The sequence below is a fragment of the Schistocerca americana genome, chromosome 6, assembly GCF_021461395.2.
Source record: "Schistocerca americana isolate TAMUIC-IGC-003095 chromosome 6, iqSchAmer2.1, whole genome shotgun sequence".
NCBI classification, from domain to species: Eukaryota; Metazoa; Arthropoda; class Insecta; order Orthoptera; family Acrididae; genus Schistocerca; species Schistocerca americana.
The window spans coordinates 330344130-330357489 of NC_060124.1; the positions used below are offsets into that span (position 1 = coordinate 330344130).

Sequence of the window (13360 nt, forward strand, 5' to 3'; positions counted from 1 at the left end):
AGACACAAGTATATATATGTGTGGATGGATATGTGTGTGTGTGTGCGCGAGTGTATACATTTTCCTAAGTCACAGACCGGGCGCTAATGATCGTAACAGTTTTGCACCCTAAAACCATAACAAAAAGAAACTCTGCCTCCCTCTTAAGGAATAGATTTCATACTGTGAGATCATAGAGTTGATCTCCCTGCTACACCCCCACTCCCTTTTACTGGGTGACTGTAATGCCACTAACAATTCATGGTGCAACTCTAAACTTGACCTTTAAATACTGAGTAATTTCTTCCCCACTCATTTCAGTTCGGAACTTCGATAATTTTTTAGCCATTGACCTCAAGGTCTGCAGCCCTAGTGTTTAAACTTTTTATATACCATTTTCCTCAAGAGGCCCATGAGACCAGTGCTGTGATGGACACAGGCAATCATGTTGGTTATTAAACACCACAGGATGACTCTTGAATAGTATGAGGCCACAGATGTTTTTCTGGAGGGCTCCAAAACTATGGAAATCACACAGGGGCCGATTGGGAGTGTATGGAAGACGTGTAAGGACCTCCCACTGAAACTTCAGCAGTGTAGTCAAAACAACCTTGACGACATGTGGCCTGCCCTAATATTGTTTAGAGTGCACTGCAGAAGCTGAAAAGCTCTTACACATCCTCCATACAGTCTCAATCTCTCCCCATGCGATTTCCAAATTTTTAGAGGCCTGAAAAGGTGAGCACCTGCATACAGTCAGGATTCTGTGGGCAACTACAAACATTTTTCCATGCAGACACTGATCATCTTGTCTCACAATTGGATAAACGTATTAACAGTTTTGGCAATTACTCTTGAAACAATAAATAGTTTACTTACTCTTTTTGTCTGTCTCATTTTCATTTGACTGTGTCGTAGATTATACAACATAGGTTTTTAGCAGCAATAGCATTGACATCAGTGTAGATATTTATCTGTCAAAGAAAGAATAGTTATAGTGATTGTATTATTTATTTACTGTAGTGTATAAAAGTTGTAACTGGCTTGCAGGTATAATATTATTGCCAGTGATGAAACCCTGAAATGGAAATACTGTTTCAGGTATCTGCTGATTACTGTAGGTCTTGTTTACATAAAGACTGGCACATGCCGCAAGCGTGATTTATTGCGTGATTTGGTGGAGATGTGCCGCGGGGTGCAGCATCCCCTGCGTGGTCTCTTCCTTCGCAACTATCTTTTGCAGTGTACACGTAATGTGCTGCCCGATGTTGCAGACGTAGATGATGAAGCTGAGGGAACGGTAAGAGTGAGAACACACACACACACACACACACACACACACACACACACTTACTTTCTCCTGACAGTTAAAGACTTGTGTAAATAAATGTTTGTTTTCTGTGACTCTGTTGCTAATTAGCTCATTCTGAAGAAAAGTAAATTTCTACTTCCTATTTATATGAACTGTGTAATATTTAGTAACATGAAATTGTGATGCATTTATAGGTGCGAGATTCAATTGATTTTGTATTAATGAACTTTGCTGAGATGAATAAACTGTGGGTGCGTATGCAACATCAAGGACATTCAAGGGATAGAGAGAGGCGAGAAAAGGAACGTGAGGAGTTAAGAATTTTGGTTGGGACAAACCTTGTGCGTCTTTCACAACTGGAGACAGTCAACCTTGATAAGTACCGCAAGGTAAGGCATCACTGTGAGAACATCTTATTAACAAAATTTATAAGAACTAGTTTATAATGCACAAAGTCCCAGAAAATATTTATAAATTATCAGGGTTGCCATAAAGTTTTACTCATCTGAAATCAGTCAATATGAAATGTGGTAATGCTTTAATCCTTTCCTACACATTCACCCTTAATTTCAATACATTTTTCCGAATGGTGGATGGCTTGGTGGAGACCTTGTTTATAGAAGTTTTGGTTTGGCCTGTTCAGGAAATGTTCCACCTAAAAAACCACCTGTCATGATTTTGAAAATGCCTGCCACTCAGTGGTTTCTTTATCTGACAAAAGAGGAAGTAGTCAAAAATCAAAAAAAACCTGAACCACTGAAACATGTCACTTCATAGTCACTACATATGCACCGTGGGTTGGCAGTATGGTTGACAAACAGATGAGAAACGTGAGGCACTGTGTCTTCTGAACCAATTACAGCCCAGCTACAGAATCTGGTTCTGGCATCAACACTACCATGTTGCCAGCTTCTGTGTAAACATTGTGCGTTAGTGTGCAACTGCCTGCTTCTATATAGTCGTGTTATGTTACCACTTCAACTACTGTTTGTTTATTACCATTTGTGGCATTAGTCATGCTTGGGAATTGCTATGAAGGATGCAGGAGTTTTACTAGCAAGAAAAAGAATATTTATTTTCAGGGCCATGTATCAGTTCCTGCTGATAAAGGTTTAGAGCATACCTCAAAAACTCTAGGACTCAATCAAAGAACTAAAAAGTGTGAGCAGTCGCTTAAAATAATTAGCTGGACAGAAACTTTTGCTCAAAAAAGCTTGTGTTAGTGCGGCTTGTAGTATTTCCGTACATAAAATTGTTGGGAAGGGTATACATGCAGTTAGATGAAACCTGCGCCCAAGCTGGAGAAGCAGTTGATAAGTGCTGGATAGGTGATTCTCTGAATAGCAGTGGTCATCAGCTAATGCGAAGAGGAGCCACATAAGTTGTGGCCCATGCAGGTTCTTCAAATGGTTTTATGCGTGAAGCCCTTTTAGACTTTCGATCGAGAAAAACCTGTAACTACCAGGAAGATATGGACCATCCACTATTTCTCCGGTGTTTCTTAATGTTACAGCAATGGTTGTAATAGATAATGCACTTTATCATTCTGTGATATTAGACAAAACTCCAACAACTTGTGACAACAAGGAAACTATGCTGCCGTGGTTGCAGGCGAGAGACATTGCTGCCGACATGAACATGACAAAGCTGCTGTTATTTTCACTTGTAAAACAAAATAAGCCTGTGATATGTGTATATGTTGTAGATGAAATTGCAAGGAAAGGAGGTCATATTGTAATTCGTCTACCACCTTATCACTCCCATTTCAACCCAATTGAATTGGAGTGATGTTAAGACTTAAATTAGAAATAATAACAAGTCTATTACCATAACGGAAGTAGAAAGGCTATTACATCAGGTTTTGCTTCCGTAGGCACCACCTCATGGGCCAAAATGTAGACTTTGTTAGTAAACTTATTAGAAAAGCACAGACCATAGGTAGAATTCTGAATTAGAATGAACAGTTAATGATTTCTCTTGATGCATAACCACAATGGTAGTGTTGGTGCTGTTTCCGATGATAACTTTTGTTTATTTATTTACAACGTGCTCCATTACAGTATTTGTAAAACTAGGGGTGTGGGGGGAGGGGGGGGGGTGTACTACTGTTTTGTGTTGGATGATGATGTGAGGGAAGGGAGAGGGCGGAACCCTGTGCCTGCACATTGCCTCCTACCCCTCGCAAATAGCACAAGGGGGTCCACCATGCTGCACATCTCCATCCGACTGACAGATCACTATCAGCAGTGTCAGATGCTCTCACTTTGAGGCACACTGTGGAGAGGTTTGGTATTTAAACCAGGAAATTGGCAGAAAGTCTTTTGATCAGGAACTTCAGGCCACTGCCTCTCCTCCCCTTGCCAGCCAAATACTGGCAGTGAAAAATTCAGTTGGTGGTGAAAGAGAACCGGATGAGCCAATGACTTGGTAAACTGGTGAGTGTAAATGTATACAGAATTAAGTCTGTCTCTCTCTTCAACCAAGAATGCTGTACATCTTTTTCTTTATTTCATTCTACAATTGTGAATAGAGTAGTCTTTCGTATGCTTAGGTTTACATTGTTATACAACATTTCATGTGCTGCTATTATGGTTACAATTTGGAACGATGTCTCAGACATTGTTATTAACTTTGGGTGTTGTTTATTTCCTAGTTTTGTGTACTGTCAAATGCTTTCTCTGTAGTCGTTCTCTCCATTGTTGGAAAAATATTCTTTGTTGTCATTATGTATACATACATTATTATGTGATGGCTTATATATATGTTGATTGTAACCTACATTTACAAAACATGCTTCAGAGCTGTCAGCCATGGGCATGTGCGGTGGCAGCTATTGCAATTTCGCGATCACAGTATAATCCACTACATGCGAGCTGTCAAATGATATATTTCAGCGGAACAGGTATAGGTGCCATGTCAAGAAAATAAAGGGTTGAGGCAAAAGTTTAGAGCCCAAATATGCAGCATATGTGACTGCCCTGCGCAGAATGAGGGGTGGGGTATTATCTTAGAGCAAAAACGCCCCTTGGACAGCTGCCTGTGACACATCATCTTAACATCCTACGGAACCATGACAGTCCCAGGAAACGTTCAGCAACACCTTACCCAATTATGGTTGGGTCTTTGCCTCACATGCTTCTGCAGTTGGCTCTCTGCAGAGTCGTATTGACACCCCCAACATGTGCTTTGGTAATTAGGTAACTGCTGCCTAAGTTTGGCAGGTGTTTTGAGCAGGTCCGGACAGGTTTAGAACCAAGGGGGTAACGATCTTTGTTGTGTTCAAAATATTGTGCAAAATACTAATCTATGACTGATTTTCACTTTTCCCACTATCGCTTTAATGCAATAAGCCAATCTTGAAGTACCAGGACCATCATTGTGATTACTGGTTCATCATCATTCAGATTCAATTGACCACAATGGAAGCATCTGCATCACATAACCACTGTGTCATATGGTGAAGCATGATTTCTGTGCACTTCAGCCAACTCAGCGTGGACTTACTCTTTCATATGCAAAAAATGAATTATTGATTTATGTATTGATGTGCTGTATCATTTCGTTTTTGCCCCTCTAATGACGCCTGTGGTGTGGTGATTTTAATGTGTGCCAAGGCTACAGACATGTACCTGTTAACAAACAAAAAATTAATAAAACAACTTTCATTTCTTAAGATAGTGGTTAAAAGTTTGTCTACCCTTCGTAATGTTTGCAAGGATTTGAGATTGTGCGCAAGATTGTTATGTCTCTAGTTTTGTGATATTTCAGGTAAGTAAATACGCCTTTGCCTGAGCTTCTTCAGAGTGCAGTTATTGGTTTGTGTTTGTACATTTCAGCACACATTTCTTTACTTGGAGAACCTGTGAATTCTATCATGTGTACCAGCATTTCTTTGCTGAAAATTGGTGCTTTTTCCCCTGTGATTATCTGTACAGTTTGTTTATTCCTATAAAGGATTGCTGTGAGTAGTTACAGTGAAACTGTTGGTATGTTTACACAGCTTAGTTTCTCTTACTTATTTAGTACAAAACTACTATAAAATATTACCTCAAGTGAGTAACGGGAAAATTAGGCTCTCGTGCATTGTGAGGTACAGCACAAACTTGTAGCTAGTCGTTTCATCAGAATGACTGTAACAGGTTGGCTAATGAGCGCCTTGTGGAGACATCTCCAATAGTTGAAACGTATTTAATAGTCATCACTGGTTTAGAAGCAAGAATACAGACTCTGTGCCTTTCAGGCATAAAGGAAGGTGATACAGTTGGATGCTGTGGGGTAAGTTTGGAAAGGAGTGCAAATGCAAATGTGAAAAGGTCCATTCGCAAGAGAATACATGGCGATACCTTTATGTGGAACATTAACAGTTTGTTTAGCAAGTTGCGAGAGTCCATTGGAGAAGAGCCTCCAAGAATTGAAACAGTAAGAATGCAGCAGATTTTACCATTATTAGGGAACATTATTCAAATCCAGATTTATTCCAGGAAACAAGTGGTGTGGAACAGGGCAGAGCATTGTCACCTCTCCTCTTCATTGTGTTCTTAGATGATATAATGAATAAGGTTTCAGAAAAAAAAGAAAAAAAACTGGAGAAAACAAGACTAAAGCAGTGTTTTGTGGATGATTTGATCTGAGAAAACTAGTGGTGGTGGTGGTGGTGGTGGTGGTGGTGGTTGTTGTTGTTGTTGTTAAGTTTCAGGAACAGTTGGATACTTGGGAAGATACTGAGAGACAGTATGGAATGAAATTTAATATACACAAAGTTAAGATCCTGATTACAGTGCGAAAGAAAGATAAACCAACTAGCAGAATAAGGATTGGAGATAAACAAACGTGTGATACAGGTCTATGGAAGAAATGAGAGAGAAATCAGTGAACATGGCAGACAGGCAGAAGCATTTCTGCAAAGTTTCAGGAGTCTGGTTTGGAACAAAAACATCCCACTAAAAAAGAAAGGAAGTAATACATAAAAGTTGCTACGACCCAACACTTGACCTACACATCTGAAAGATGATTAGTGAAGAGAGAGATCTAAGCAGATTGCAGGAATATGAAATGAGATTCCTTCGAAGTTGGAAGGGAGTAACAAGAAGAGAGAGGATGAGGAATGAAAGGGTAAGAGAAACCGTGAAAGAGGAACCTCTGCAGAGCAGGATAGAAACACCAAGGCCAAGATGGTATGGGCACTTATAGAGAATGGAAAACAAGAGGATTCCGAAGAAGATATATGAAATGGAGATGAAGCAAATGGCCAAGAGGAGGACCAAGGTTATAGATGACTGAAAGGTTTGGAGACTCTCATCAGTAATGTTCACTTAGTGCACTTATTCAGGCAGCATGTTCAGTCCCAAATTGACACAGCTGTAATGCAAGTTAGTATGGGGAATACAATGTTCTGAAGACTGTTGACAAACTGTATATTTTGTTGGTCACTGTTAGCTTAACCCCACACCAGCTTGTACTAAATTTCCTGTATACTTAAATACAAAGGGAATGGGTTGGTAGATTAAGCTGAAAGTTATATTGTAATGAAAGAATCAGTTCATGATAAATTCTAAAAGGATTAGACTTCATCCTAGATAAAGTTACTTGATAGATATCCCTGCTTGAAGGAGATTCTCTTAATAGCAGAAACTAGTTCAATAAATAGGGAATGTACAATGGAAGACCAAATGAGCTTACGTCAAAATGTGAGGGGGAAAGGGTGGGGTTTGGGAGAGGAGGATAGTAGTTCAGTTACTTCTACACTGGAGCACCAAAGAAACTGGTATAGGCATGCATATTCAAATGCAGAGATATGTAAACAGGAAGACCACGGCACAGCGATCGGCAACACCTTTATAACACAAGTGTCTGGCGCAAATGTCAGATCGGTTACCGCTGCTACAGTGGCAGGTTATCAAGATTTAAGTAAGTTGGCATACCAATATAAAAAGTTAAGCAATGATTGCAGCAGAGGTGGTATAGGATGTGACACCCTCCATCCAACAGTTTCTGGCCTCCCTGTCATCTGTCCTGTCACCTCCCACAATTTGCTGCCTCCCCTCGCCCTCATTGAGTGCTGCTCACTGCCAGTGCACCCATGCTCTGCCAGGCAGCTCCGATTCCTCTCCCTTCACCTGTTCCCTGCTATCCCTCCCACTTCTCTGCCCCACTCCAGATTATCACTCCTATTTTATGCATATCAGATGCATTCTGGCCGAGGTGGCTGGAGATAGTGGTCATGTTTGTAAGAGATGTGCTTGCTTGTGTGTGTGTGTGTGTGTGTGTGTGTGTGTGTGTGTGTGTGTTTCTTTTCTGAAGAAGGCTTTGGGCCGATAGTTTATTTGTAACAGTTTTATCATTGTGCCTGTCTGCAACTCAGCATATCATCTTTATGGCGAGTAGCAGTCTGTCTTTTCATAATATTGTTGATATTCCAATGTAACCTAGACATCAAGCTTCACTGCAAATCAGTCATATATATGTTTTTTTTTTTTCCTCCCCCTAATCAACAAAGAAATTCGAAAATCAGTAACCAACCTTAAAATTTATAATAACCAGATCAGTAAAAGTTATTCTGGCACTCTCCATATCAAAAACAAATGTAATAATTCAGCAATTCTCATTGGTTATTGTATCCAATCATCCAATTGACGACGACCAACATTAACAAATAACCAACATCAGCATGTGACATGAGAGCTGCAAACACTAAGTGCACAGTAGTCAAAATCCCTGTAGTTAACACGACAGTATCATAAGAGTGGAAAGCATTTTATCCATTCCACAATATCAAAAGCCTTCTGCAAATATACAAATACTTTTTTTTAATCATCAACTATTATTAATTGTCATGCTAAAATTAACTAGATTGCCCCTAGTTCTAAAAGCAAAGGCGGCGGCGGGGATGGTGGTGGTGGTAATAGCATTAGCAGTAAACATAATTTTTCTTCTTCTTTGTGCAAAATACCCTGTACCTATCACTCTGCAGTAAAATACTACATTTGTATAAATTCTTGACTTCACTCTTCCTTTTTAAATGAAGGTATCATTGTTATGTTTATTACTCATACCTTTTTAAACTTATATCACTGTATATAAATAACACTTCCATGTAGAAATGCTTGATATTTGTGTTTTCCTGTTTCAGCTTGTGCTACCAGGAATTCTCGAGCAAGTTGTTAGTTGTAGGGATGCAATTGCTCAGGAATACCTGATGGAATGCATCATACAGGTAAGAATGAACACTTAAATCTACAGGACCAGATGGGAAAGTTAATTTTGGTAATTGTGAAGATCTCTACTGTTCGTAATAGTATAGTAATGCTTCTGATAAAAATTTAATAACCAATTGTAACTTTCAACATGTTAATATAATAGGGGGAAACATTCCACGTGGGAAAAATATATCTAAAAACAAAGATGATGTGACTTACCAAAGAAAAGCGCTGGCAGGTTGATAGACACACAAACATACATACAAAATTCAATCTTTCGCAACCAACGGTTGCTTCATCAGGAAAGAGGGAAGGAGAGGGAAATACGAAAGGATGTGGGTTTTAAGGGAGAGGGTAAGGAGTCATTCCAATCCTAGGAGCGGAAAGACTTATCTTAGGGGGAAAAAAGGACAGGTATACACTCTCGCATGCGCGCACACATATCCATCCACACATACACAGACACAACCAGACATTTGTTAAGGCAAAGAGTTTCAGCCTGAACTCTTTGCCTTTACAAATGTCTGGTTGTGTCTGTGTATGTGCGGTTGGATATGGGTGTGTGTGTGTGCGCGCGAGTGTATACCTGTCCTTTTTTCCCCCTAAGGTAAGTCTTTCCGCTCCTGGGATTGGAATGACTCCTTCCCTCTCCCTTAAAACCCACATCCTTTCGTCTTTCCCTCTCCTTCCCTCTTTCCTGATGAAGCAACCGTTGGTTGTGAAAGCTTGAATTTTGTGTATATGTTTGTGTTTGTTTGTGTGTCTATCAACCTGCCAGTGCTTTCGTTTGGTAAGTCACATCATCTTTGTTTTTAGATATATTTTGACATGTTAAAGTGTATGTCAGTACAGTCACCAATTTATTATGCTTTGGGTAACAATAATAGTTTTTTTAGAGCTTTACTATGGAACATAACACTTCTGTGTAAGTTACCATTGCTGTGGTGAATCCAATAGCTGTAACTAAGCTTTAAAATCTCTGCCATATAGGGCTTCCACAATAGCTCCTTGGTGATCTTCCTGTGACATTAAAATCTTTAGTTGTAAATAATGCCTTGTATAGAGAGAATTAACTGTGTACAGAAGAGATAATGCAGATGTCTGCTCTGCTTTTGGAACATTAAATCTCCATATTACCTTGACCTTTGAGATTAGATAGCCAGAGAAGAACTGGAGTGTAGATTAAGGTTTTTGTTGGTAGTGATTCATAATTTATTATGAACACTTGTATATATGCAGACACCAAATATTGGAACGCTTTATCTATAATTGTTGACCTCATTTATTAGTGGATGTCTTTCCCCACTGTGGTGCTCGCCCTTTGCCAGTATTATCTTTCTCATGGTGTTAACAAATAGTTTTGCATAAAATACTATATTTAAGACTGAGAATAGTTAGTTGTTTCAGCCACATATCATTTACATATGTTATTCTTAATACAAAGGGAGAGAGACTTAAAAAGTTAATTCGAACATGCTGTGGTCTTCAGTCCAAAGTCTAGTTTGATGCAACTCGCTACATGCTATCTATCCTGTGCAAACCTCTTCACATTTGCACAACTGCTGTAGCCTACCTCTTTTTGAACCTTCTTGGTGTATTCAGGCCTTGGTCTCCCTCTACTATATTTAATCTGGACACTTCCCACCATTACCAAATTGGCTATTTCTTGATCCCTCAAGATGTGTTCCATCAACTTATCCCTTTTTTTGTCAAGGTGTGCCGCAGATTTCTTTTTTCCCCAATTTGATTCCATACTATCTCATTTGTTATTCATTCTACCCATTTAATCATCATTCTTCATATTTCACAAGCTTCTATTCTCTTGTCTGAACTGCCTCTTGTCTACATTTCACTTCCATAGAAGGCTGCATTCCAGACAGGTGCTTTCTAGCACTTAAATTTGTACCCAGTGTTAACAAATTTCTCTTCTTTAGAAACACTTTTCTTGCCATTGCCAACCTACATTGCACGATATATTGTGTCTACTTCAGCCACCATCAGTTTTTTACCGACCAAATATCAAAACTCATCTGCTAGTTTTAGTGTCTCATTTCCTAATGTCTCTCAGCTTCATCCGATTTAATTCAGCTATATTCCACTGCCCTTGTTTTGTATGTTTTGGTCTCTTATTGCTCATTTAATTCATTGTCATAACTCAAAAACAGTCATTTTTAAGAAAGAGCATTTGAAAGTTTATCAAGGGCTGTCATTTCAAGACATATATATGCAAGTACCAAGTTTGACTATTTGACAATATAAACTATTGCTGTAATAATGAGTATTGAATTTATGAAGTAGCCCACATGCACACTTTTGTCATTGTTGTTACAAAAATTTTGCTTAATGTACAACCCAAATCGAAATGTGGCATTCTTGTCACAAATTAATGTTGGTGATAGTTGTCACCAATGTCCATGTCTCCTTACGCAAACAAAATAAAATAAGGGAAAGGCCACGATGAAATGTTACACAGTGAAATAGTACCATCAAGTGCAACAAAACATAAGAATCAGCTGTATACCGTTGTTGTTGTTGTGGTCTTCAGTCCAGAGACTGGTTTGATGCAGGTCTCCATGCTACTCTATCCTGTGCAAGCTTCTTCATCTCCCAGTACCTACTGCAACCTACATCCTTCTGAACCTGTTTAGTGTATTCATCTCTTGGTCTCCCTCTACGATTTTTACCCTCCACGCTGCCCTCCAATACTAAATTGGGTGATTCCTTGATGCCTCAGAATGTGCCCTACCAACCGATCCCTTCTTCTAGTCAAGTTGTGCCACATATTTTTCTTCTCTCCTGTTGTATTCAATACCTCCTCATTAGTTATGTGATCTACCCATCTTATCTTCAGCATTCTTCTGTAACACCACATTTCAAAAGCTTCTGTTCTCTTCTTGTCCAAACTATTTATCGTCCATGTTTCACTTCCATACATGGCTACACTCCTTACAAATACTTTCAGAAATGACCATCATCAGTAATTTGAAGATGATTTCATTGCTTGTTAACATATCACTTTTTTTATGAAGACATCTAAAAGTGTGTGTAAGTCTTTGACATAAATTTCTTTGCCAATAAATCCTGAAGGCATTCTTTCTTCATAGAAACTAAGTCTTTCTTTTCACAACACAGTTACTGCTTGTAAATATTTGCTGTAAGAATTCTTTAAAAAACACAAAGTGAACAATTTGTGGTAACTCTGATAACTTTCACATCTGTCACTTTCAAATATTTCAGCTTAAGAGAACTGACCACAGAAGCAACGTGTTTCACATCATAAAAAATTCTTGTTACATAATTTGTACACATAAAAGATTTGCCCTGTTTCTTAGCAGCTCAAATAGCAGCTATAAACCATTCAGTGGTGTGGTATAGATGGTCCAGCTCTCAATTGGTGCTTCACTTGTCTCAGTCAAAGAGCAAGATGAGCCTCCTTCATTCTGCGTGTCAACTTTTATAAGATCTTTGTGGGTTATGGATTTTATTCCAAGAAAAAGAACTGCATAACAATACAGCTTTCTATCATTCACTCCACAATGACTATTGGGCTCATACCGAACACAGCAGTCATATGCATTGTCTTGAGCTCACAAATAAAATGCAGAAACGTCTCCCTTTGGCAACTATGCAGCAGTCTGGATGTCATATACTGCCCCTGTACCACGGAAGTTTTCTTTATCATTTTTCTATTTTGCTGTGGACAAACTATTCTCATCCAAACATCCATCATAGTTCACTTTCAGCAGTTTCTTTCCTTGATAATCAGACTTCTCGTAGGCAATGTGCACGTTACACATAGAGCCTACGTAGACACAAAAAGAGACAAATTATAATCTTACATAAAAGTATGTGATGAAACACTGCATAACATCAATATGGCTCCATTTTTGCTTCTCAGATTGCAATATAATCTCAGTGAATATCAGCAAGTAACCTACTTCCATCTATAAAATGCCTTGAAGTATTAACTCAGGTGTATTGGCTTTTAATTTTAGGAATAGCTTCAAAATGCTACAGTTTACTTGTGTACATACCTGGATACGGTGTTTTCTGTTTGCCATGTTTTCCTCTGATCCAGCTTAAAAAGTCTCCACAACATTATTATGTTCCTCCAAAACTGTTTGGGACTGACTGACCATTGATATCTTAAGTGTCTAAAGAAAAACACACACACATTTTACAAACACAAACATGTTCACTATTCAGGGAAAAATAAAATGCCATACTAAGTTTTTGTGGAGTTCCGTTGCCTACAAAATGAGTATAGCAAAATCTAGGAACAATATGCTCCATTGAACTGGCAATGAATTGCCTCTGGAGTTCTTTATCACCTAATGACCAGTATGCCAAAGACAGTTGCAGTTTGCACTCATTACTGCACTTTGATGAGTACTGAAGCTTGCAATTTTCTTTACATCCTGCTTTAATGTCCCTCTGGGGTCACACCTTTACTTTGTGCGAGTGTTTTGTATGCCTGTCCAACATTTCTTCCTTTTTTTCCAAAGGCTTCTCTTACAAAGATTTCCAGCCACATCAGTAGCAATGTCAGAACCATCATCACTATTATTTCCACACTCATCTTTGGGAGAATACATTTTGTCACAAAGCAAGTTGTTGCAATCTTCAGAATACAAAAAACTAGAAGATGAAGTTCTGTTGTTTCTCTTAATTTAATATCAGTAAGGGCTAGCTGAATCAGCACTCTCTCATGAGATGATGATGTTTTACAGAGATCGAAAAATAAATAATCTTGACCTATCCCAGCACTGGATGCAACCAATTGTAGCAACAATGTCGTAACTAAAAATAATCCAATGGCATTTAACAAGACTTCTTTGTCACTAAAGCAGCATAATAGTAGTAAGTATTAAAT

General features: G+C 38.7%; 1 protein-coding gene across 3 annotated transcripts in view; it reads left to right on the forward strand.

Annotated features, from left to right (window-relative positions):
- The window catches only part of LOC124619291 (vacuolar protein sorting-associated protein 35), a 94172-nt gene that overhangs the window by 15780 nt on the left and 65032 nt on the right, over positions 1-13360 (forward strand). For all 3 annotated transcript variants that reach the window (XM_047145564.1, XM_047145565.1, XM_047145563.1), the window contains 3 exons: positions 1081-1279; positions 1486-1680; positions 8421-8504. In XM_047145564.1, the coding sequence (XP_047001520.1) occupies positions 1081-1279; positions 1486-1680; positions 8421-8504 (478 nt within the window). The remainder of the gene's footprint in view (positions 1-1080; positions 1280-1485; positions 1681-8420; positions 8505-13360) is intronic.